The sequence below is a fragment of the Melopsittacus undulatus genome, chromosome Z, assembly GCF_012275295.1.
Source record: "Melopsittacus undulatus isolate bMelUnd1 chromosome Z, bMelUnd1.mat.Z, whole genome shotgun sequence".
NCBI classification, from domain to species: Eukaryota; Metazoa; Chordata; class Aves; order Psittaciformes; family Psittaculidae; genus Melopsittacus; species Melopsittacus undulatus.
The window spans coordinates 92,370,670-92,397,890 of record NC_047557.1 but is presented as its reverse complement, the minus strand read 5'-3'; the positions used below and the strand labels follow the sequence as shown (position 1 = coordinate 92,397,890).

The 27,221-nt window shown below is 40.8% G+C and overlaps 1 protein-coding gene across 5 annotated transcripts in view; it reads left to right on the top strand.

Moving 5' to 3' along the window:
- The window catches only part of WTIP (WT1 interacting protein), an 82,828-nt gene extending 66,383 nt beyond the window's left edge, over positions 1-16,445 (top strand). For 4 of the 5 annotated variants that reach the window (XM_034073014.1, XM_034073016.1, XM_034073017.1 and 1 more), the window contains 5 exons: positions 4,992-5,054; positions 7,455-7,585; positions 8,685-8,736; positions 10,576-10,644; positions 12,463-13,583. In XM_034073014.1, the coding sequence (XP_033928905.1) occupies positions 4,992-5,054; positions 7,455-7,585; positions 8,685-8,736; positions 10,576-10,644; positions 12,463-12,615 (468 nt within the window). In that variant the 3' untranslated portion in view covers positions 12,616-13,583. Of the gene's footprint in view, positions 1-4,991; positions 5,055-7,454; positions 7,586-8,684; positions 8,737-10,575; positions 10,645-12,462 lie in introns of all 5 variants that reach the window. The other variant, XM_031051874.2, reaches the window with a different exon arrangement.
- Positions 16,446-27,221: the final 10,776 nt, after the last annotated feature.

The window sequence follows — 27,221 nt, the reverse complement described above, 5'->3', positions numbered from 1 at the left end:
GCATAGCCAGACCAACTGTTACCTCTGTGCAGAACATGAAGTCCCTTGTTGCCCTACCCGTGTCCTTCAGACATAACAAAGTGGAAACACAGAAGCAAGAAGATAAGCTGTGGTAGTGTTTCCTCACTGGCAGCAAGACAGGGTTAAGCAGCAGGGTATATGAAACGGTTTCAGTGAGATGAAGAGTAAGTTCTGAGCTATTTTCCTTTAATCTCTGCACCACCTGCCATGAGGCTCCCATATCTTTGAGCCTGAGAAGGGCTCGTTTTGTTCAGTTCAGTTTGATCACTGCCTTTAAATATGTGCACAAAAAAACAGCAGAACCCATCTGCATGAAACCAAATTTGATATTTTCTCCCTCTCTTAACGTGATCCCATGAATTTCTTGCATTGTTGAGTCCCATGTACTGAGGATCCCATGCAGAGAGCAAACAATAAAGCAACGAGAAGACAGATGCTCCGCTAATAGGAAACCAAGGAGAAGAGAGTCTGTGAGGGATTACAGGCAGCCTGGGGTTGGAATACATTATTAGCATAGCACCCAATTCAGAAATTAGTTTTCAGAATTAAATGCCTGAGGCATTTTGGCAAAAACTCCTGATCATCCCTCTCAGAAGCCCTTAAAGCATAAAAGAGTAGGAATCTCAAGTCTAGGCTGAGCAATCACACTGGGTGAGTTTGCAGTGCTATAACAGCAAATTGTAGTTTTTACGGCTTCATACCATTACCGGGGCAGCAACTGCCACACCTACTGAAATGTAACCCTCTTGATCTGCTTGCAAAACCTTCAGCAGGTTTTGAACATCCTCATCAAAGAAGAAAATTGACCTGAATGAGATTCCAGGGTCTGTTTCCAGGAGGAAGGTTTTGTCTTGTTGAGTACATAACAGCAGGGAAGTGCATCAGCCTCTCCTTGGGCACGGTTAGGCATGTGAAGGAGAAGCTGCAACATGTCTTTTCAGAGATCTGACGTTGCCTAAGGTAGAAATTTGGGGTCCTGCAGCCTTTTTCAGGCATGCTATTTTCTGAATGCTTTTTGCTTTAGAAAACAGTGATGAGAAGATCAAACTTTAAAAGACCCTGTGTAGGCAGCCAGGCTTGGTTACAGGACTGAGGGCAAACAGAAGAAATGGTTTCTCATAGTACTTGGTGGGATTATCCTCCATGCATAATTGTTCATTATATGCTCAAAATTCATTGTTAATTTCTTTTGGATGTATTGCACATTAGACAGAAGAGTTATAAACCCCAAGATTAACACAGGAGGACATTAAGAGGCCTAAATATTCAGGACAGAAGGGGACTTGTTTTCCTCTTGCATTGAAACAAAGACTCTTGGACAGAATCATTAGAGAGGTTTTTTGCCTGTTTGATAATCAAAGTATGTTGGACAGCAAACAAAAGAAAGGATCAGCAAACCAAGTCTTCTACTTTATTTTTGCTCTTCTATTCTGACATAATTAACATATTTCTCAAGGTTTATTTAGTTTCCCAGAGTCTTATTTTATATAAGTATCATTGGGAACCTTGATTACAGGGTCTTGATTCATGCACATGAAGTGTAATTTTGTTATCCTGTGAGGACAAGGTAAATATGGGAGGAAACACCTGGGACCAAACTAAGAAATTTAGAAAAATACTATGCCAACTCTTCAAGATGCGCTTGTTTTCTTTGCATCATGGTAACTAGCATCTTATTTCTAAGTCACAGAAGTGAGAGTAGAGGATAATAGTGCATTTTCAGCTTTGAATCTTAGAGGTGTTCTCGTTATAACAACTTCTTTCAATGTTTTTATATATGCTTCATGAGTATCTATAACGAATATTTGGGAAAGTTGAAAATTAAGCTTCTTATGTGTCCTGGGTACAAACTGCCTGTGGACTTCTGAACATTTCTGACTAGTTTGAGACCAGTTTGTATTTACATCATTGTACTGGTCTGCCAACAAAATTTAAAAAAAAAAAACCCAAACAAAAACCCCACAAAAAACCCCACACAAAATAAAAGTCTGGCATGTAAAAAACCTCATAGTGTAAGTCTAGAACTGAGCCCAGGACTGCTTACGTCCCAAACAAAACTGCAATATAAAATACCCTTTGCACAGGAAGCATAGCTGCGAGTTGGCAGCTTCTCCAGAAGGCTCTTGCCTATCAGCCCATATTATTTCACTGTTTCACCTCAGTTTGTTTTTCACATCTCCAGGTTTTAAGGGAGGGCTGGTGTGTGCAAAAGCTCATTTTCTTGCTCCAACTGTGTCAGTAATAAAAGAGGCTACAAGTCTGTAGAGCATAACCTCCTCTTCTCTTGCAGTTACCTAGTTCACAAGCTCTGGGGGACCAGTGATTCTTCCACCCAGCCACACTGGGCATACACCACTGGGGAAGATCTTGGGTGTGCTGAGAGATAATAAAGAGGCCATTCTGCCTTGTCTGCAGTCTGAAGCAAGTCACAGTTTCTCATTGCACAAGCAGGATTTCTGAAGGTTAATAATAATAAAATGCTTCAAAGACAGAGGTTGCCAATTTTAATTAGTATTTTAAGACTTCATGGGTAAGCTCTACTCCTAAAATTGAAAACTTAGCACAAGAGCCCTATTTGAAGTCTCCAAGTTAAGAACACATACTGCAAAGCAGAAGTTGGCAAGTAGAGAAAATTATTTATTATTTACATTTAAACACCAATCTTCACAGTACTACCATCGTGTAGGAAACTGCTGCAGGGATCTGAGGCTGTTTCTCTGTTCCAGTCCAAGTAGATTTAAAACACAAGCAGAGATGAATCCAAAACTCTGATCTCACTGTTTGTCTGGGATCAAGACTGTGATCAGAAGAGAGTGTAGTGGTAAAGGACAACTCCCCAAACCCATGAAATATGTAATCACTGCTATTAGACGTACTGCCCTTTTGCAGAGTGTTAATTGGGTAATCCAGTTCTGGATGTGTTTGACAAATAACAATTCTCTTGTTAAAAACAAATCATGGTTTTAATTTAATAGGGTTAGTCATATAAAGAGTGATTTTGTGTCAGCAAAACCTTTCTTTCAGGCAAACAGTGTAATTTATGACAATCTAGTTAGCAATAAATGACATTATTCTGACCACTATACCATTCTGTTCCAGGGGAATAATGTTCCCTCTTAATCAATAGCTGGGTAAATGCTTCTTTGCATTCCTTATCAAATGACAGCCAGATGGAGCTGGTAAATTCATTCCAGCAGGATTTTAGAATTAGCTGGGTCTGTACTATTGTTAATCTTCTGCTGTCTGCGCCACTTGGACCTACCCACCTGTTTCCAGTAACCCTCGAGTTTGCAACCTTAGGAAATAGTCTAGCCAGATGGTTATTCAGATACAGTGCAGCCAAGAAGCATCCCAAGCAGTGAGGCCTTTTGTTCTGCATCTGTAAGAAAAAGACAAACCAGTATCTTGTAGTAATAGCCAGCTAGGACTGTCTGACTCTATATTTGTTCCTCAGCACCCCAGTCTCTTTTGATGGAGTTTCAGTTTTTTAGGATTATGTAAGCTGTGTTACTCTGTAGTAACACAGAGTAGTTAAGCTGTAGTAAACCTGAAGCTGTGACAGCTGCCATACTGTCATGTACTGACTTTCTGGGTCCATCAGAGAGTCTGAGAGACCTTTACCTTTATAATTACTTTGTTACATAGCAACAGTAGTTTTGTCTCCAATGTATTGATTGGAAATAGTATGGGAACCTCTAGCACCAATAAAAAGGAAAACATATGGCAGCTCTAGGTGGGAACCAATTGCTTGTGAAGTGAGAGGACGGTTAATCCTCACTAATACAAGGGACGATGGAGCAAGCCCTAAGCTCTGTTGGGCTGAGGCTCTGAAGATGCATGAGCCAGTTAACCTGTGCTCTGGGAGAAGAGTCCAGTTTATAGTCATTCTCCCAATTCCCTCTCTTTTATCTTGTGCAACTGAAGTACGTTTCAGGTGAGCTTTGCTACAACCTTAATTACTGAAATAAGCATCACTCTGCAGTAGCGTACAAATAACAGGGCACCCTTCCCTCTGGCAGGAAAGAGTAAGCACACACAACTTTGCTTATATGGAACTGCAGTGGCTGAGGGTAAAGTTCAGCCACTGCAAATACCAGTTTCAAAATTACATGGCTGGAGTTCCTCTTGCCTCTAAGGGCGGTTGTTTGGTACGTCAGTTGTCTGGCCTGATAACCTTGGTATTTTTGTACACTTTTAAATCAAGGCTAAAGACAGACTTTGGCATCTGAAACAGGGTCTACTTTGGGGATGCAAGTACAAAGTTAAGGTCAAAACGACTGAGGCAGGGAACCTGCCTGATTCCACATGGTCCCAGGTGGGCCAAGTGACTCCCTGCTGCTGTGCTCCTGGCATTTGAACCCAAGAGGGCTCTGCTGCCAGGCATGCCCAGCGTTCCCATTTCGCACTGAAGGCTGGAGCACAGGCTGGTGGATGGGGTTTGTATCATCTTTCTGAGGTACCTCATTGTTGTTCACATTGTGCAGGGAGGCTGAGCTCCTATGGTTGGAGTTCCCTGGATAAAATGTTTGGTATCCATGAGACAGCTAAATCCTCCTTGAGCCTGTATTCATTTTTCTAGCCTGCATGTAAGAGTGAAATGTAGGTAGAGATCAGTAGCATCTGGTCACTAATTTGAACAGGAGTTGGGAGGGAAGTCCTGTGTTACTTACCCAACAATATCAACCAAAAGAGTTAAGTCAAGTGAGTTCTAATACACCAAACTCGATAATTGGGCTTCCAAAATAAAAATCAAACTTTAAAGTAGTGTTGCTGCTTTGAAAATCTCATGGAAACCTTGCACTGGATAGCCAAGCTGGTATCTGAGCATGCTGCAAGAGCAAACCTACTGTATAAGTTTGTTGCCACATATGTAGCACAGGCTGGAAAATAGCATAGCACTCACTTAAAAGGTATTTCTGCAGCTAGAGGAGTGGCTACTAATAATCCTTTCTTTTCTGTCATTTGAATAGTATTCAGGTTTTCAGCAAACAGCGGACAAGTGCTTTGTTTGTGGACACCTCATAATGGAAATGGTAAGAGACCTAAATCCCTAATCATGGAGCAGCTTGCTGTTAAGGTACTTCAGGCCCTGCATTGTGAGACATTGTGCTTTTCATTAGTCAGACTGTCATTGTGTCCTCACCACTTTCAACCTATAGTTTGAAACTTAGGCAGTAAATAAACAGAAATACCTTCATGCTCTATTACTTTTAAAGTACAGTAAGTTGGGCTTCTTTTCTAGCTGGGATCATGGAAAGCTGTTGTTCTGCCACATGCCAGTTTAAGGACAAAAAGATAAATAGAATTTTAATACCAAGGAGGGAAAATATAGCACAGCTTTGTATGAGAACATGGTAAAGGAAAACAGGGTGTGCAGTGTAAGACAGTAGAATAGCAAGAGCTCAGGTGGATGGAAACTGGGCTAGAGAGGAGACAGTATCAGTAGTTTTGAGGTTTGTTTCCTGATATGTTGCTTACTTTATTTACCTTCTGCCAATTGCTCCATGTTAGTTAAAATGCATTTTGCCCTGGGATTTGTAGGGAGACAGCAGTCAGAATCAAAGGGCTGGGGGTTGGGCCAGGTACTGCTGGCATCATTTATTTCAGTAGGTGAAAATAGGAAGAATCAAGTCTGTTCGTCCTAATGAGAAATTCCCAAACAAAATGAAGTAGCTTCCACACTAAAGCAGTGCAGATCATGTAGTATACCTATTTTCCTCTTTCTTTAAAAGGCACGTGAACTTCAGTATGCCTAATGGAAATAACTATTGCGATGCAAACACAGAGGTTCAGCGTGAGCTGGAACTGAGACATATCTAACAAGGATTTTGGCTCATATCCTGGCACCACTGGTTGGACAAGGATATTGTTTGTTTTAGCCCAAGAGCAAATTTCTAGAGTTCTGTCATGCTGGGAGGGGTATCCTGACATGCATGCTTTGTGCTGGCCCTTAATGGCAGAATCCCAGGCAAGAGTCCATAATTGGTGGAGCTCTGTAGCTGGAAGCATGTCAGGTGCTTGTCTGCCCTCCTCCCCTCTGGAAGTGTGTTCTGACAAAAGGAAACAGCTCTGGGAGCTCCAGGAATTAAGCAGTCCTGTTTGGTTGATTCCTTCGTGTTGCTCCCTGGGAGTGCACATAAAATAAAAATGACTGCACAGCAGTGGTGCCCATGTGCAGCTAAGGAGCAGGGAGCTGCACAACAGCCCTGGGCACACCTGAAGATGTTCAGGGCTGAAAGTGCTGTTGAATTAGGAGTTACTCTGTGCAAAGAGGTGGCTGCACAACTATGCCAGGCTATGGCATATGTGTGTAGCATATCTACCTCGATCACAACACACACAGGTGAGTTGTTTCTGGCTAGGAACAGGGTTGCAAACCAGAACTGAACTATAGGGCTCAATTAGAAGGGGGAGAGTGAAGATTAAATTCAATTGACTTTGCACATTTTTTCTATGTGGCACTTCTTATTTCTTGTTGATCTGATTGTTATTCATAGAATCATCTACAGGACCATGGAGACTGGCACGTGGAGGTTTTTCACCTCCAGTTTATTAGCAGCTCCTAGCTGAGTACTGCTGCTAGCAGATACTTTTGAAATTACTTTCCAAAGGTACTTCTTATACCTGAAATGTATACAGTTGGTGCTATAATCTGTTGACAGCTGCCTGAAGATGATACTATATCTCCCTGTTCATGGGCTTGGTGCTGCCTCCTTGATGGCCCAGTGCCACAGTGAGGGTAATAGACAGGGATGCCAGGAGGGTGAGGATCTGTTCTGTGGTGGTGTAACTGAAACTGACTGCATCAGGCACTTCGCTTGAAACCTTTAAGATGAAGTAGGGAAGGTCAGTATAGGAAAAGCCTGGGCAGATGGATGAATCTGTATCTGTACACACGAATACAGATGGAATTTTAACAGAAACTGATGGGCCCCTATGACTGAGTGATAACCAGTCAGTAACTGGTGGATTAGGATCCTTAATTAACGAAGGGACACCTGTTTATTTGGTTGGTTTGGTATTTTAAAGTTTGAGTAATGACTGGTTTGGATTCTGTCTGTTAGAGCCTGTTGAGTTTTGTGAATTAACTCTGTATCCCATTAACTTGTGTTTGGCTGCCACAGATTTTCCAAGAAGTGGTCTCTGAAGTCGTTTTTAATTTCTGTTGGCAGTACTGGCCCTGCAGAGCTACGACTGATGGGTGTTAGACTGATTTTCACAGTTAGCTCTCTTTATTGGGAGCCAACTGAAACCCACTGAAATAAGCAAGTTGATTGTTTTAAAAGCCTCCTGCTGACAGATCTGTGGAGTGGTAATTTCATCCTGAAGAGCTTTTCTCACTGTCGTTATTAAGAATCAGACACAGCAGTATATGAGGGTTGGATCTCATGTAACTAGGCATCTGCTTATTTTGCTGTTTGCCACCTCTTAAGATCTTACAGGCCCTTGGAAAGTCATACCATCCTGGCTGCTTCCGCTGCGTGGTGTGTAATGAGTGTTTGGATGGAGTCCCTTTCACTGTAGATGTGGAGAACAATATTTACTGTGTCAAAGATTACCATACGTAAGTATGCAAATCCACTGATGCTTAGTAAAATTATAGTAGTTAAATTATTGGTATAGTTATAAGCCTGTATAAGCCTTATAGTTATAAACCTTATAATTATAAGCCTATGTAAGTTGTAGATAAAAAGGGTCATTCCTGTTTGCTCAGATGTCTAAGTTCTGCTCTCACACATGGGCATTTGTAAAGATTTTTAGAGTTATATTAAAGGTCACTTCATGGGCCCAGCGCAACATACAGTCACCAAGTGAGGTTGAAAATGTCAGAGAATGTACTTTTCTTGTGGCTGTTTCTCTACTTCTTTTAGGACTTCCAGTATTAGATCAGGCTAATTCTGCAAGTGATGGTAGGTTTCTACTGGATGTTCCTAAGAATTGACTTTCTGGTAGTGCATGACACTGGTGAGTGCAAATCTGGTTAGTTTAGACTGGATAGTAGACATGTAATTAGCAGCTAGTGTTAGAATGATTACAGCCTCACCTGACAGAAAGTTTTGTGGTTTAAGTGACTGCATTTGGACTCCCTTCTTCCGCTCAAAGGTAATGTGCTCTTAGCTCCAGTCAACCAGTAACTCAGCATATGCTGCAAGAGTATTCAACTCTATTGGTACCAACACAGCCGTATTACAAGGACAGAGTGGGTTTTGGCCCAGTTACTGTTGTAAAATGCAGCTGTAGATAGCAAGACCAGTTGATGTATTTGGTTTAAGTAGAACCTAACTCCGAGCAGCCCCTCTTCTATTTAGCATAGTTATGTCTCCCTGACATGAGTGACAATCCCAAAGTCAGGAGCTGCTGTGCAGTCAAAGCAGTGAATCTCTAGAAGAATTTGAATGACTCTGAGTAAAAGAAGGTAAAAGAAGTGGCGTATGTGGGAAGAGGGATGGGTTCACTATGCCTAGCGGTCAGGAAGAGCTAAGCAATAAAGCTGTACTAGCATCGGTCTCCTTTTCTCTGAATATCATCAAACACTTAGGGTAGTTTTGACTCCTGTGGATCTCCATTTTGATAAAAACAAGGCATGATCAGAATAGGTCTTTTGGTTGTACTTTTTGAAGAAGCTTTAAATGTGATTTGAACACTTTCTTCTTGCACCCTAGGGTTTTTGCACCAAAATGCGCTTCCTGTAACCAGCCGATCCTCCCAGCACAGGTACATGTTAGCATGCATCCATTCTTTAGAGAAAACAGCTGTTGGCATATGAACACTTTCTAAAAACACATTTGATGCTTTTCCTCCTTCTCCCAGAATCTATACTGTCAGATACTAAATAAAATACAGTTCAGAGCAATGTCACTCCCAAATATTCACAGAGCTTGTAATAGTCATACTACTTATGGAGTTTAGTACTTTGTATCTTTAGGGTGCTTTCCAATTCTTAATTATGCTGTTATAAATCTCATTTAATTGAAAGCCCTGACTGGGGCTCCAAGGACAACCCAAGAAGCCTTGCTTATTTTTAGAATCTCCTGTTAGCTCAATTAACAATTTTCCTTGTCTGCTACGTCTGCATTTCTGATGTGGATCTGTTAAGATGCTCAAACTTGAAAAGGCAGCTGAGAGTTACCCTCACCCTGTGAGAAGGCCACAGTCTCTTGTCCTGGTGTGATAACGTAATAAAAGTGCTTACAAGGGTGAAGAAGGCAGCAGAAAAGTTGGCTGAGAGGGAAGCCCAGTGAAGACATACTTGCAACCTCAGCCTATCTTGACAGGATAGTTAGCATGATAAGACTTCTGCATTAAGACATCCCTTTTCTGCCTGCCTGCAGTGGTGGTCCCTCAGACTCTCAGGGTGCAGGACCCATTGCTGAGGTCACTGACCAGATAACTTGTAAGCAGGGGCCTCAGCACCTCCCTCTTTTTCCTCTTTGTCAAGTTTATAGAGCCAGAGCTTGCATCCTATAAGCTGCTGTGCCTGAGGCTAGAGCTTCTCAGCATGCCCACCTTCATCACTCTGCACGTTAGTCTCATTTGTCATTATTATTTCTGTTACATGGACAGGTCTCACATAATTAAAAACCTCATAAAGGCTGAGCCAGAACTGCTTGTTCTGGTGATGGGATGTGAGGAGAAAACCCCTCTGTAAATGTCACTGGATTTGTGTCTTACAAAATTAGTTAAAAATAAAAAAGAATAAAAAAGGGGGGAAAGAAAAAGCAGTGCTACTGCTGACTCATTTGATGGCTAGCAGGGTAGACTCCACATTCTTTCCCATGGAGGTTTCTTAGGTAGTTCAAGTCTAGCAGTGCAGGTACTAACTTGCCCATAGCTTCTCTCAGACATAGTCTACGTCATATCTGATGCTTTAAACCACACCTAGAACTGGAAACAATGAAAGGCAAGAGATTTAATGAGCTCTGTCTTCAGAGGCTTCAGAGCAGATCAGGGAGTCTGTGAGGTTACAAGAAGGGTACAGGCTGCTTTGCAGGGCCTGGGGCTCAGCCAGGAATTACACAACTCCACCATATCCACTCTCATGCTGAGGTTTTGGCTGGTGCACATGATTACCTGCCGAACTGGTATGTAACTCTGTGTGGGGTACATACAGTGACATGTGCATGTGCAAAATAGCTGTGCAGCAGATGGTTTGAGGGGAATACAAGCCCTGAAAAACTCAGGCCAGGATGTCTACAATGAAAAGTTACCCAGTCAGCAGATCATAGGTTTTGGCTGGTAATTCATTCAGAACCTGGGTGCCCTTGGAAAATTATTTGATTTCAAGACTAGTTTCTCCCTTGAGGATAAAGTGTTGGCTACACTTCCCAAATGACCTCTACAGCTTAGATATGTCAGACACCCATGCGGCTCCTTACATCAAAACCAGGGGTGCACCAGGGACAAGACCTCCAGTGGTCACAGAGCCCTGCTTTACAAAGGAGGAGGGATCCCCCAGGGAAGCATCTCTGAAAAGCAAAAGGTTGGGCACTGGGAGAAGATGGAGAAAACACCACTTACAAGCCCACTCTTACCGTCTTTCTGCTTCTGCAATAGGGCTCTGAGGAGACCATTCGGGTGGTGTCAATGGACAAAGACTACCATGTGGAGTGCTATCACTGTGAGGTAAGCATCCGGCCCAACCCACGGCAAGGCTTTGCTAATACCTAGCAGCCTCTTGCTAGGTGCCTGACTTGCACCCCAGGGTGCACTTGCTGGCTCTTACATGCCTGGGCAGGTAGGGCTCTGCCCCTTGGCTCTTGGAGGGAGGCATGAGTGCTAGCTGGTCTGCAAGTGGTGCTGCCATCCCTGTTTTGGTTTAGTAGAAAATAGATAGGGATAGCACTGTGTTACTTTTGGGGCAGTAGTTTCTTTTTTGTGCAGAAAATTTAAACTTCTACTGAGGCAGATTAAGTTGTGGAATTAGTGTCCTTGCTTTGGAGAGAAGAGCTGAGTTCAGTCCTAGCTTTGCATCCAGAGGCATGAGGAGGGAAACAGTTTAATTTGGAATCAACCCAAAATATCCACACAGATCCTACCTGTCTTAGCACCAGAGGCAGAAATACAGCAATATTATCTTCCATGCATTATTGCACAAAAAAAGTTTTATAAAGTGACTTCTGATTGAGAGAGAAAATAACAACATTTGGAGTATCTTGAAAAGCATATGAACCTAGGTGTAAAGAAGACCCCTTCCACTCAGCTATCTCCTTCCAACAGAGATACCTGATACTCCATCCTTTTCTATTAAATTTTAACAAGAAATTGGCACAGGAAATTGCACTATTTTGGAGAGCTGTACTTCCCTCCTCCTTCTTCCCCCATCGATTGCTTTGTGCAGGCTTCACCTAAAATGACAGCTCCCTCCCCTTCTCTCTCAGGCTATTGACTTTATGTTAGAATGTCCCAATGGGGGTTTATTTTCAGTTCTGTTTCATTACTCATTTCCCCATTCTCCTTCCAGTTTGAGGCAAATCAAGCTGCCTCCACATCTGCCCAGAATGGCAGAGTGCATCTATGTACAGAAATGAGGGGTTAGCCATATGTTAACAGGGGTAAGTTATTGCCTCATGGTCTCAAATCAGGCTCTCAAACTGTACATGCTGGGTCACTGCTGTCCTGGAATCATGCTAGAAAAGTTAGTGCCAGTATTTTGAGGTATTCACATGGAGACTTCTGCAAAGTCTGTGACCAGCCACTTCTGAAATGCTGTTAAAAGTCATCATCACCTGGTGGCCTTGCAAAGGTCAGTGGGCAGTGATGAAACTTTGCTGCTTTTCTCTATGACCTCTTTCTTGTGTTACGCTTACGTAACACACTTAAGTTACGCTGAGAAGTTTAAGTAGGGTTATAGATCAATTAATTGTGTCCAATTAAAAACTTTGCAGCAGTTTTCAATACTAAAATGACCTATATGCCCAAATAATAATGACAACAACTGAAAACCAGGATTGTCTCTATTGAAGCATACATAATAGTAGGCAGGATCATTGTTTGTTATTCTTCTTTTTGTCTCTGTTCCTCCACTGCTGTTCACCCATTTTGTTCACTTATGCTCCCCCATTCTTGCTTGCTGCCTTGTTGTAGAATTGGCTCCTTCTCATTCCTGACCTCTTCCAGATTGTATGTGTCAGGGTCAGTCCTTGGCCTTGTTTGGGTTGTTTGGTTTTTTGTTTGTTTGTTTGATTTTTTTTTTGTTTGATTTGCATCAACATTTATTCGATAAGAGACCAGAATGAGAAAACAACAGGAAAAAAAAATGCTGTGTACTATTGTAGACTTCCTGTTTGATTTCAGCAATGTCATTTTGCATAATATGAGATAGTCACAGTCCACCTGCCAAGAACTCTTGAGTTTGCTGGCTTCATAGGCTAGGTAGGTCAACACTGTTGTGCAATGACACCTGAATCACTCAATAACACGAGATGCATATGTTTCTTCCAGGATTGCGGCTTGCAGCTCAACGATGAGGAAGGCCATCGTTGTTACCCATTAGAGGGCCACTTGCTCTGCCATGGCTGTCATATTAGGCGCCTTAATATTAAACTGCCATCACATCCACCTCCGAGCTATCCGATGCATGTCACAGAACTCTGAAAGACATTTCCATTACCAATAAGCCGTTTGAAAGAGAAGACAAATATCTAAAAATTAGTTTCCTTCCCTTTCCTTTCCTTTAAAGATGAGATTCCAGTAATAGCCATCTAAACCAGCTATTTATTTTTTAAATCAGAGGTGAGGGGTCCTTTTCTGATCTTGTACATATGCATTCTTTTATCTAGATGTTTTCACTGAGACACCATCTACTTGAACAAATAATTCAGCACTAAACTGTAATTGTAAATGGCAGCATTTCTAAAAGCAATGGTACAAAGGGCTGTTCTGCACTCCCTATTCACTTTATACCAGTGGGGATTTCACTTGAGTAAGGAATGTTGAATTACTCTCCAAAAGTTAGCACCTTATCATATTGCAGCAAGCTTGATAAGATAAATGCTAGTATTTTAGATAGCTTTGTTGAATTCTGGGCTTGGAGAATACAGGCTCACATTTTTTAAAACATAGATGCCCAAAAGTATGTAACAGGAAGTAAACAAGTGTTTTTAGTAAGGACAGTTTTCAGCAGGGGTTAAGTAATAGCATTCTCTAAAGTAGCATCAGGCCAGCTTTCCGTCCTACAAGGTTCCACAGTCATCCAAAGACGTGTTGAAGAAACATAGCAAGCATCTCTCAAAAACTACGTTAGAGAGGATTATATCAAAAGATGGCACATGCAGGGTCGTAACAGTTGAAGAAAGTTACAGACCTCTGTAATTGCTTGCTGCATACAACTGTAGCCATGGTTTCAAAATGCATTCATATCAGCTTGATGATTTGGCACTTAATAAAGAATTCATCTTTCAGAGCTGTTTTTTGTTTAATAGGGTTAGCTGCCCCTTTCTATGCAAAGGTACACTTGTATTTATGCTACTTGTTTTATACAAGACTCCATTTGTTACCAACTGCTTTATGATTGTATGTTGATACGTTATTAAAAAAAAGGGGACTGTTTTTGTATTATCTTTTCAGCTTTGTGTTCTTTTCTAGATGTACTTTTGAACTGATTATGATGATTGTCTTAATTGGAAAACAAAGTCCAGTTTAGCAGAAAAATAATTTAGAGAGACCATTGAAACATTGGTATAACAAGTATTAGATGTACATAGAATGTACACACTTTCATGTTTTGCATAAGCTTTTACAGTAACCTCAGAGCTCTGGGGAAATATATGTCTTCCATATAGGAAGTTAAATGAATCTTTTTTATGGTTTGTTTTCTACCATGTGTTGACAATTTACATGCAAATCACACATCTGTATGTTTAAAAAAATTCCCTTCATTCTCATGAGAATTAATCCAGCCTTCCTGAATTCATATTTTAAATAAATCCATCATTGCTGTCTTCAACTGTACCAAAAATTACAATAAAATAAAATTATTCTGCTCCAGTGGAAATACCACACCAGATTCTCCCCATCTGTAAATTGGGACATTTCCATGACAGTTCTCAAAACATGGGGATATTGATGGATCCATTCAGAAATGATCCCAAGTTAAAGTCAGCATGCAGACTGATGAAATTACTTATTTGGCAACACCATTGCTGTTTAGTTTCTTATGCTCCATTGACTTTCTGAAAGCCCCTCTCAAAAAATACAAAGACCATCCAATGGACACTAATTCCTAAATGGAATAATTAACTCCCTTAGCAGAAATTTTTGATAGTCTGGAATTTGCTCAAGGGGAAAAGGGAGGGGCAGGAACAGTTCCTGTGAACTCTGTTTTTTTTTCTGATAGTAAGGAACAAAAGGTATGTTTTCTGAACTTTTGCCAAACTTTCATTGGCCTAGATTAACCTGTCCTACTGAATGCTCCTTGGCAAGTCAGATGCTCTTTTAAAAAGTCATTTTCTAATTAATATGTATCAGTTTATGATTAGCATATTTAATGTGATAGACATGTTTTCAAGTAAATGCAGTGCATCTAGTGCCTCTTTTCTACAGTTTGGCCTAAGAGGCCTTTAAAAGAGAGGCCATTGGGGACATGCACACTTTTTCTGCATTTGCAAATGTTACCTCTGTGTTCATAATCACCAGCCCAGCCTCAGAAGGAAGTGGAAGTACATGTGTGCCTCTTGCCAAAACAGCAAATGCTAGAAAAAGGAGAAAAAATGCCTTAAATTGGAGTGTATTTCTAGTTAAGTTCTTTAAGATTATTACAAACATGGAAGATATCAGAGCTTCAGGATACACTTTTTAGCATCAGCTGCAATGTAATACTTTTTCCATGTAAGGAAGCTGCTTTGGACCACATTTAGCTTTGAAGCATTTTCACTTGCTTGTCTTTATGACATATATTAAGGGACCCAAATTAAGTGGCAAGTTTAAGTTTCCACTGCAACATAGTTTTCAAGGGACAGCACACTGGCTAACATGTACATACCATACCTTTTATTCTTTTTTGAAAACAATCATACAGTAGAACAGAATAATATTTCACATGTTAATTTGTCAGTTTCTTGTAGTTCTCAGTTCTGTTAAGTATCATCAATACTTCTATATAGAGTAAGCAATTTGTTTAAAACCAGAAAGCAGCAGTTGTTATTCCAGTATTTTCTATAGACAAGTGCATTCCATTACTGTATAACAAAGTACAGCTTTGCTTTTCCACCTTCTAGTATAAAAAGCTTGAGTGAAAATTGTCAGCTGGGTTTTTTAGGTTTTTTTCAATCAAAAAGAAAAATAAAAGCAGATCTAAAATAGTGATGTGCTGTACTCTTTCGTGCTAGTGATAGTTTCTGCACATTTTACCTCTTGTCTGGGGATTTATGTAGATGTAAAAGCTTCTCTTAATGATTTTCTTAAAGAGTATTATTATGTTAAATCAGTTCAACACAGATGTAAACTTTCTGTAGTTTTTTTACATTTTTATGTTTTTTTTTAATTTTACATAATTTTATTATGTGATTGTTCTTCAGAAGCCTTTGCTGTACTTTCAGACTATTTCCATAAAGTTAAAACAATAACAACTTGTTCTCATTTGCATCAGGACAACACCTTTCCATTTTGGTAATGAATGTTACAAAGTCCCTACAGCGCAAAGCTGTTGTAGGCAATTCAAGAGTCTCCTCATGCACTGGAGGACGCATTCCAAAGAAAGGACCAAAATAATAACATGAAACAAAACAAGAATGCACTCAGATAATTGAGCTTTCAAAGAGGGCTTGTTTGGGTTTCTTTCCTTTTCCTTTAACTTGTGTGCACGTGTGTGTATGTATTTTGTAAGGTGGAGCTTCAAAAGAAAAACATGGTTAGAGGAGCTCTTTAAGACCAGAAATTCCAGAGTAGTAAAGTAAACCAAAGCTCTAAAGGGGACAAAAGCTGCTTTCTTGTGTTTGAAGAAAAGTTTAAAAGTTTGTGATTCATCCTGTAACTAATGCCATAACTAGAGTATATAATTTGACTTAAATTAAGTTTTCATTTAAGAAATATTTTCATTTTCTTTAAAAGAATATAGTTTTCTTCCAAGAACTTGGACCAACGTTGATTTTTATTTTGTAGGAAATATATAAATTCCCAGTTTGTATATCATGTAACTAGTTTACATGCTGAAAATATACATTAGTTTAACTATTTTTGTATATATATATCTCCTTGTAAAACTTTTCAATGTGCTTCTGTCTTAGTCTTTAGAATTACTTGTGGTTTTGTGTTTCAGTGTTTGATTCCCTTGATTGTTGAAGAAAAAAATTGGGAAATGTAGATTTATTTATCTAAAGAAGAAGCTACTTCCTATCATTCTAAGTTATTTAATATTAAAGTCAGAAGTTTCATTTAACCTTAGATGCTATAATCTGCTTTTTTTCAATAAAGACACTTTGTAGTGATCTTTGATTTTGTAGTTTGTTGCATATAAATTGGTTTGGGTTTTTTTTAATCTAGGTGGGCACTAAAACAGTTTTCAGGAGACCCCTGTATTACCTACAGAAATGCCTAACTGATACTAATTGATCACAGCTGCATTCATGAAAGATTCTGGTCCTCCAGTGCAAGTGTTACTAATTAATGTGTAAAATATGCCCACAGTTAACATTTTGCAGCTGCACTTAGAAAAGAATTTAGCCACTCTGGCAATTTCTAATTAAGCTTTAACCAGTGTGGCTAGCTCACTTATGGGACAGTCAGTATTGGGGAACACTTCCTTCTTAAGGCTCATATAATTTTCTGGAGTGTTCCAGAAAAGGAGTGTTGCCTGGGCTATAAATTTGCATAAAGCTCTCAGACCTGGGGTGGGGGGGTGGAGGTGGGGGTGCAATTTTATCAATATTCGTGCTAAGTCACAGTAATTCAGCCAGAGCTCTCACAGGATCAAAATTATGCTTATATATATATATATCTTACCTTTACAAACTTCTTTGCCACTTTCTTGTCTCCATCTTCATGGCACAGATGGGTTACATTTATATTCTGCACACAGTGGTCCTGCAAGAGCACCTCTTATCTGTCAAGAAAAAGGTTCATCAGCGCTGGTATCTTGTCTCCAACTATGGTCAGAAGTGAATGACCACGTAAAGGGTACAATAACCAGTTTCTTCCTGGTTTTCTCATGTTTAGTGGGTTTCCATTAAGCTGGTCAGTTTACCACCCTTGGGGAGGCTCTTTCCTCCAGTGACTGGCAGAGTGCAGATATTCACAAGCTGTTACTTTAGTGGAGGAAGGCCTGCTCTGCAGCGCTCTCACCCTGGCTTTGCAAAGTACAACTGCCTTCACATTTGGAAATGGAACTTTCAGGCATTTTTCACACAGTGGCTATTTTGGCAAATTTTTCTTTTGCACAGTCAGAACAGAAGGAGTTACCAACACCACAACTGTGTCAGAGACTCAGTCTGCACTTCTGTGCTTTGGAACAGATGTATGCACTGCTGTAGGGTCTTCACACACATGCTATTTTCTCACTCTCCTAATTTTTTAAAAATTAATTCAAAACAAGCAATTCATGCCCTTGAATTAAAAAAAAGGTGGGAGAGGGGAGAGGGGAGGGAATGACAAAGGCTGGCCAGCTGAAAAGAATTTTCACAGTTTCTTAACACAAAGGTGACACAAATGTAGTCAGTGGAATCTAGGACATATTCTTAATGCACTAAGAATTGATACCAACCCATAACAAGCCTGATAGAAAAGAACAGAGTATTTAAATGTATTAACTGCCCCTCATGGGCCTCCCTGCCGGAAACATATACTGGAAAATGAACATACATTCACTGCAGGAAGGCTGTGAGTCGGGACGTAGCTCCCAGAGGGGAGCACCACAGAAGTCCACAGTGTTGTAGGACTCCCTGGCATGGTGTCTGAGCCACAGGGAAGTGTGTAACTGGAAGCTGTTGCGTGACGAATGGTTGCTAAATCTGGCATGCAGATTATTCAGGAGGCTTTGCTAGCCCTGTGCTTCACCTTACCAGATGTTCCTGGGGTCTGCACAGCTTGGACATTGAGTAGGACACATCAGTTGTCTCTGGATGCCTTAAGCTGGACATAAAAGTGTCACACATGAGGCAGAGGGCATAGTTTCTGGAATAAATTGGAGGTCACACCTCAGTCACTGCTATAGGGCTCATCAGCAGTTGAATTAACGTATTTCAAAAGCTATGGACTTAACCACAATTTTTGGGAAAACTGCAGAAAACAACAAATATTTTCTTACCATTCAAAACTCAAATTCAAGATCCTATCCTAGTGCTCAGTGCAGTTCTCGCCATCTCTTCATTTAACACTAGGATAACAAAAAGAAGTTACCATACTGTTTAAGAGCACATACCTGCATTTTTCCTGTGCTGGCAGTTTTTTGTCTCATCAGAAGAAAATACACTGCGTTAGATAGATAACATAAATCACTGTACTCAAATAAACAGCAAAGGAGAAGTACAAACTGTACAAAAAGAAAGAAACCATATGGAGAGCTGATTTTCCAGTAGTGATAAGTATCTATCCAGCAATAAATTTAACAACAAATTCTTAAAGGTTTGTCTCATGGCTGAAAAAAAATCCACAAAACCCCATATTTGTATGTGAGTGTCTGGGAAGTCATCACCTCGGAGAACAAGTACTGCATTGGTTAGTTACAGTAATTCAAGTGCTTAAATGGACTGTCCAAAAAGGACCGTTCATTAAAAAATTGGCACATTTAAATTATTGCAGGAATGTTAAAGCCAACTGACCAGTTAATTACTGGCTGCTCTGGTGAGCCACAGGCACCCCTCAGTGCTTCCAGGCATAGTAAGGGAACAGTGACATGCTCAGTTCCCAACTAGTGTAACTGGATCTTGTTCTACTAAAACCAAAGAAGCTAAGCTGGCTCATGCTAAGTGTGTCTCATGCCTTCTGTAACACAGGGCATTAGAACAGGAAAGAAAATTATTGTGTCAAGCTGTGTTTCTTACCACCTAAATTCTGCAGCTGAAAGCTTCATGAGTCAAGTGTGAGAAGCTTACAGAGGGGAAATAAAGCAGCAGTAAATTTTGTTCCGGGAAGGGCAGCTCTTGTGTGGCTCTGGTCTCACCAAAGTGCCTTTACCTGAAGTTTGCAAAAGTCACACACTATGTGTAAGGATGCATACAGCAACAGAATAGGGGAAAACATGAATCTGGCCTGTGTGGCAGGGTGCAACGCTGGGGAGAGAGCAACAAGACTTACCTTCAATACCTGCAAGCCACATGTTTAAACTGTACTTACTGCTACTAGTGGACATGGCTCCCAGATCTTTTTTTCACAGATCATCTTTAAAGTGCTGAGGTAAAAAAGGGCACCAGAAACTGCTGAGTGTTGTCCAAGAGGATTGTGGCACTCCTCCACACCTGGGCTTACTTGGAGTTAGCCCTTTTCCTCAGTCCTCCCTCCTACATCAGAAAAAGAATAGAAAAGAAAAAAATCATCACAGCTTTATGCACCATTCACTTTTCCATTCCTTATTAGGAACTTTATCCCATTCCACTTTGGAGCAAGGAAGAAGAGGAAGATGACACCCTGCCTGGCACAGGGCTCTGGCACCTCAGCACAGGCTGCTTGCCAGTGGTCACTGTCACACATGGATTCCTCTTATCAAAATAGCAAGTCTTGGTCCAACAAACATTTTGGCCACTTTATACACACTATTGCTTCTAGCAATGTTTTATCATTTGGAATAGATCATTTGCTACCTACATTCCCAACCCATAAAAGCTATACCTAATGGTTTATATAGCTCATTATTCTTTTATCACCCCAATATACCACACTTAATGGTAAAAATAACAGACATTCAGCTGTAGTAAGATCTGCCTTTAGTTCATTATAAACATTATTTCATTCTCTAATTAAATAAAAAATATGTTTGCAACCTTTTTTAAATAACTTACTTGCCTTGCATCAGCTGCTGGCTGCTCTCTTGCTCACAGCACATTTTCCAAGCTCTGGACCAAAATCATGGGTTTTTTTGAAGCCAGAAAAAAAAAATAAAAATTAATAAATTCACAGCCAGTTAATGTGTAATTTGCTAATTATTTTTTAGAAGTCCCATCAGAATGGGGAAAAAATAACTAACATTTCTATATGTAAGAGTACATGAATGCATCTGAAATGAAGCAGAATTCCTTAAAGAACGTGCCATTGCATCTTCCAAATGGAATCCAAAAAGAAGATCAAACAAAGATTTCTTTAAATGTTTCTTTGTAAGCTGCAACATGCTGCAGAAAATCTGCTAAATCAATGTCTCTGGCAGCCACCGGACGATGCTTTGCTAAAGCAGCTGGATTCCATGACATAGCTGACCTTCAATTAGATTTCTTCTTTTTCTTTTTTTTTTTTCACTAATTATAACATCTTCAAAGGTGAAATCTTTTCCTTTGCTGATGAGCCAAAAGATAGTCTGAAGCTCGGCACCTACTGCACAGCAATCAGTAATTTCCAGATCACCTTTCAAAAATTCTATGGCTTTATTTGCACCCCACGTACCAAAGACTGATGTTTTCTTTGAGCCTATCTTTAATTGCAGCCTTGTGTATAATCACACAGCCCAAAAGAAAGCAGTGTTGTAAAGTGGATGCTGCAGACACTCAGCAATGCTTCTGTATTGAACAGGAGTGAAGAGGTGAGCAGGACTGTACATAACCTGCCATCTGCCATCCCTGTTTGCAGAGGAATAGCAAAGCAAGCCACTAGCTCTTCTGTGGTTTAAGAGTAGTCTCTTCATCCACAATCTCTGCAGCTTTACTGTCACTGAATTCTATCCTTTGTATCTGCCCATGGAAATGGCAAAGGTTTTGCTTGTCCTAACACTACTCCGAACTCAAAATGAAAACAAACCCACATAGATGAACTTACTGTCTATACTGTACACAATATACATTAATAATAAATCCACATATAGAAGTGTAAGTGGGCTGAATGGCTGGTTTGTGCAAAGATTTCATTTTAGAGGGAAGCAGGCCACAGGAGGTTCACTGGCAAAGGTTTTCAGAGTATTTTAAATGTATCTTAATATTATTCTTTGGAAGAAGGTGGTAGCAATGCTTACACATACATAAGCACATTCCCTCTTGCTATCTGGCAGTGTATATTACTCCTCACTCCCTCTTCAGCTGAAGTTTACTAATTATCCCATTTTACCAGGGAGGGAATTCTCCCTGTCCAAGTTGTAGATACACGCTCAAGGACAGGCAGCAGACGCGGGATCTGTGAGCTCTGCCCACTGCAGCTGTGGAGGGGCACAAGCTGGGGCAGGGCTGCGGCAAATGACGGGGATCAAACTTTTTTACTGCTTTGGGTGGTTGTTTCTAGGTGCTGCCCCACAGCCTGCTGCAATAGAGCATAGGCTTGTGAGAACAATAAGAGGCACCCTGCTGGCCTTTGTTGTGTTTGGGTCTCAGATGAGAAAGACATGGTTGCAGCATGTTGGACTAACGTAAACAAGGCCAAAAGGTGGGAGAGATGGAGGTGACCAATCAATGGCTTGGTTGGAGGGGCAGATGGCCACTGCTCAGCTTCCCACGTGGTGCCAATGCCCTGACTTTGAAGGACATGGGAATGTCACCCTTTTCCTATTCCAGTGGAAATGTCAAAGTTACTGCAAAACAGACACCCCTGAGGTGTATACTCCATCCTCCCCAGTGCTTCCTGGTGTACACAGCAAACAAACATTAGTAGGGCAAGAGCAGCACCACCAGTCCCTCTTCTCCTCTTCCAAAATGGCTGTTCTAAGGAGGGCTGGCACAAAGACTCATTTTTGTATAAGTAACCCAAAGAGGCCCAACACCACCTCTGCCATGTTTCTTACCTGGGTAATATCAGTAACTAATATCTGAGATGTCATGGAGGAGACCCTCCTCTTGAGCCTGCTGCTGTGAGCTGCACTGGACTCCACTGAGTTCCACCACAGCAAACCCAGGTTTAGCTGTGCAACTCTCTTTTAGTTTGGGTTTTGTTTGTTTTGGTTTCTTTTTTTTTTTTTAGAAGCTTCTGGAATTCACTAAAAATATATCTGTGTTTTTAAATGGAATCCAAACACATATTTGTGTCATCCTTCAATATGGCACTTTCCCCTTGCTCCTACTTGACAGGAGATTTTTCAGTCATTAAGAATGCTCTGCATGCACAGAAATATCTCGGGTTATTTTTCCCATAATCAAAAGAAAACAAATCCCAGAGCAGCCCTGGCAGGCCACTTCCGTCCAGCACTGCTGCCCCCCCAGAGACCCATCATGCTTGGCTGCTGCCTCCAGACAGCAAACAACAAACCTTGATTTCAATAGAAGATTAGGCACTGGAGGAGTCTTTCCAAAATGCCCAACAAAACCCAAACTCTTGCACTACTACTTCTCCATTAAACATATTCCACGACAGTACTTCACATGTATATGAGTGGTTTGGTTTGTATAAGCCAGCATTTATGGTTTTTCCCCTCCTGCTGTCAGTACCACTGGATACATTCCTGGCCAGGGCTGGAAGCTCACATCCCACTGAAGTCACGTGTAAGCATTTGTGACAGAGCTCAAACCCCACTACCAGCTACCAGCATGCCCTCTGCTTATTGCCTGCTTCTTCTTACGTGCCTTCTCCTGCAAGGCCCTTCCTAATTATGGTGGTTTGGTGTTGAGAAGAAACTGCAGTAATTTACCTCATTATCTTCTTTCAAATCCCTCCCAAATACCCTCATCTGCTGTGATATCTAAATGAATTTTGCCAATTAGGGCCGGTAGCACACTATGGCTACCATCTGTACCCATCTATCCCATCTTAAATTTGGATAGTAAGTTTTTGAGGGCAAAAAGTCATTTTTTAATTACAAGGAAGAGAGACTTGCAACTCTACAAGAAGCTTACAATTAAATGCCAACAAATCCTTCAATATTGCCAGAACCTTCTTAGCTTAATGTAGTGCAGTTCTGCTATAGGAATTATTTCTATGTCTAGCACTGAAATCTGTCCTCATTAACTAACTAACTAACTAAATAAATAAATAAATAAATAAAAGAAACCCATCACAGCCTTCCTTAGCAGTACCATTGCTGCAGTGGGTAAGTATAACTTAGAGAGTTTTCACAAGCAGTTCACAATAATTTACCCAATTAGTCTTTTGCTTTCTCTGTCCATTATAGATAAGACTGGTGAGAAAAATTGCTGGCCACTATCCAGAATTGTTGAGGAAAGCTTCTGGAATGCTTTTGCATTCTTCTGATGAGGACCTCAGTGAGAGACCACTGTCGTCACTCTTAGCCTTGGGTCTGCAAGGTCAGATGAGTCACTGCAGCGTCTCCCTTTCACGTCTGATCAACTGTGCAAAATCCTGCAGACAAATACTCCTGCATGTTACTCCTGTGTCCTGGGGGTCTTCATTCAAGAGCATTCAGAGGAAGCAAGCATGAAACAAGACTGCAAAGTGATGTCATTTAAAAATTTAAGCAGACTTACAAAAAACACTGGTGCCTAAACCAGCCATTTGCTATCTGCACACAGTACCCAGCACACTGAAGACCCAATGTATCATTAAGCACCTAAGCTTTATGGTTTAATAAACTCTTTTGTTTTAGCAGATCCGATAATTCATTAGATGTCCTACCTTTTGCATTTATGGGGGCTTTGAATACTCCAACATCTTTAATCCACCCTGGGCATCTTCCCTTAAAAATATTTATCATTGCACTGGATGTGGCACCATAAGAATGCAAAATAAATGCTTCATATCATCGTGGTTTTTTGGTGTGGAGTTACATGAGCTATACTCCTGAGACCTCTGGAATGAGGAAAATTACAGTAGCTTCAATCACTATAAAATATTTAGAAGGTGAAGCTCAAACATGTAAAGGATCCTGGTTGTAAAAGCTTTCATTGCAATTAACTGCAAAGAAGTAAAGAGAGGCACCACCAAATATTGCCAAACCCCCACTGCATCAGTCTTTATACATGATAGATTGCACAGCCACTACTCTAGGATTTTATATTCCCTTTTACACTGAAATCTAGTTCTTGGTCTTGTTGTTTGCCCATGAGAGGCACATCCTGTGCAGGGAAATGCACAGAGACTAGATCATGGCTGAGAAAAAAGCAAGGAAAGAAGACAGTACAGCAAGGGAGAAGGAAAACAACTGCCTGCCTTTCATTTGGAGACAAATTGCTTCTCAGGGCTGGGGTTCATGAAAAAAACAGCAGCCAAGCATGGCTCCCCAGGCAGTTTGTTAGTGTTGGCAAAGCCACTGAGCCTGGGGAGAGGCACAGTCAGGTCTTAGGACAACTTAATCCTGTCCTTCTGCACCCATCACAGCACTTCAGGATCACCTGCAGTATGGGACTTGACACTCTCCACCCAGCCATCCTCATGTCTTGTATAGGGCACCAAGAGGCCTCCAAATAGCATGAGCATTTGGAAAGAGCAGGACCAGATATTGCACACACAGGCTATCCCTTTAATACTTAAAACCAAGCCTCTAAGAAAAAAGCAGTAGCAGTAACACCAGCCAACTCTAGCAGTCACTGTCCAGTAGCCTAAGTCACTTCTGTGGTGGGCTGCATACCCACCGGGGCTCCTTGGAGAAGAAGGTGTCTGCAGCCAGTGGCAAGCTTATATAAATAAAAAGTCTGTATTCTTTGATTTTCTAACTTAGAAGGAAAAAGTAGTCATACTGAAGAAGAGCTGTGAAAAGGCAGAAGATTTTCTGTTAGATGATATGGCCCATTTGCCAACTTTTAGAGTCTTTGTGTGTAGGGTGCTGCAGAACTCCATACAGCCACCTAGTGCTGGAAACAAAATCTCTTTCCCCACTCTGTGACTATCCTCTGCAGTCCCATAAGTGTATTTGAGACCAAGAGTCGGGCAAGGAGGAGCAAAAGCCAAGTCTCTGTAAAAGTCAAGAATGCACACTTCCAGTTATGGGCAGCAGTAAGTCTGAGAACAAAACGGCTGATGAACTATGCACACAGGAAACGTGCTTTTATCCTGATAAAGAAAAAAGAAACATCCCACAACAGACATGGATACTGACTGTGGATTCTCTGGCAGTTGTTATCTGTGGCATCTTTCCTCTGTGCTGCTTGGCTGAGTAGCAAGTAGATCTACTTACTTTTAAATATTACTTAATATATACTTAGTATGTACTTATATAAAATAAGTATATACTTAATATATACTTATTTTTAAGGATACCCACTCTTTTAAGAGCTGCCCACCCCACTGCTGACCCTCCCTGCTCTGGCTCTCCAAACAGCTTGCTCTCTTCCTAAAAGGAAATTATCAAAATTTGCTTCAAATAAATCTTCTCATTTCTCATCAATTCCTTGCTGGAATTGCAGGACAAAGATTGCCTATCCTCACATATAAGCACAGCTATAAAATAAAACCACAGAGTGTTCTTTCCAAGTCACTTGCTCCTAGATTCATACACCTCCTCCCAGGTGGTGGCACAAGCAATCATGCAGATGTGCACTGGAGCAGATCAGGGAATGAGACTGGTTTAAAACTAATCCAGCAAAGAAAGAAAAAAAGAAAAAGGTTTGTGCTCAGCAAGATCAATTACCTGGTTCCTGTTCATTGCATAGGTGAACAGATGCTTGTGCCAACAGGAGGCTGCAGGCAGCACCAGCACCAGGTCTGATGTATTCAGCAAACTACAGCACAGCTCACCATCTCTGCCTCCACTGTGGCCAGAAACAGAATGTGCCCTGTGATGCCTCCATTAGGGGACAACCCTGATTAAAACCAGGCTAGCTAGTGAATACCTTTCTTTAAAGTCTTTATTTTCCCATAACTTTCAGACTGGTTGCCTGGAAGATGGCAGAGCTGACCTTGCTCAGGAAGTGTGCTCTTTGGATGTCAGTTTGGAATATCCAAATTTATTGGGTTTTTCCCCTTTGAATTCATAAATATTTTGCCATGCAGATAGCTAACCAGGTCTTAGAAGGGTATGGTTTCTTGTTCTCTTGCTTATAAGGAAAACTTGAAACAAAATAAAATTATTCTGGCCTTGTACTAAAGGTCAGCGTTGTGGGGCAGGATGACTTGTTCGGAATTCAGTCAGGAAGTTTAACACAAATAATCCAGCTTGAAGTTCTGTGAGAACAAGTCCCAGCCAAAAAAAAAAAAAAATGGGAAAAGAAAGAAAAATTCCATCAGCACTTTTTAAAGTCCTAAATCTCTCATTTCCAAGCATTTTTTCCACCAATAAACCTAGACACCTTTAAAGCTGCCATGTGAACAATTATTTAGCTGAGGTGTGAAAGATGTTATTGGTACCTTACCAGATAAAACCAGGCTTTTATCGGGAGATTTAAGCAGGAACAAGGAGGGGAAGAAACAAAACATACTGTAAATTGTTGTGAAGATAGGCTGTACTGTACAGAGTGTCACCATTAGGCTGCCTCAAACTTCTTCAGCAAAGTTCATGCCATAAAAAAGGGAGAACAACTGATAAAATTCAACAGTTTATTTGTAAAAAACTTAATTCCTTGTTAGTAAAGAATGCCTTGCAATTGTACAGATGCCTTTTGTATCTGTAGAGCAATATTTGCCTCCCTGAGGCTACATCACGAATTACATTTGGAATTCTTCATGAAACCCCAGGAAGACTTTAAGAGATGCTATTCCCACTAAAAACAGGTATTAGAAAACAGATATTAGAATTATTTAAAGAAAAACAGTAGATACTCTACCTTCATGTCGTTGCCAGCATTGATAGGATGACTTCCAAAAGAATTAGAGAGAAAGCACTTGTTTTAGCCAGTATGTATGTGTTTGTGTATATGCCCATGTAGATGTATTTCTTAGTAAACGCCCTAGGGACACAGTGGGTCAGGAGAGCCCCTCCCAAAGCTCTGGAAATCATGAAAGAACACGAATTGTCAGTTCCTCATAGTTTCATACCTCTGTGGTTGATCTCATTGAAACCAGTGGGGCTATAAAAGCATCTGCACCCAAGGACTTAAATCCAGCCTTGAACAGTCTGGGTTTGTTTTTCTCGCTGACCAAAAGCTGTTACCAAGAAATGAGGCTTTCAGTCTCCTCTTGTCATTACAGAGCATTCAGTTCCACTAGTAAGTGAGCACTCACATTAACCAAGTTGTACCTGGGACTAGAGCAACATTAAAACCAAAACAACCTGCAATCTTCCTATAACAATCGCATAATACAACAAGTGTGGAGTG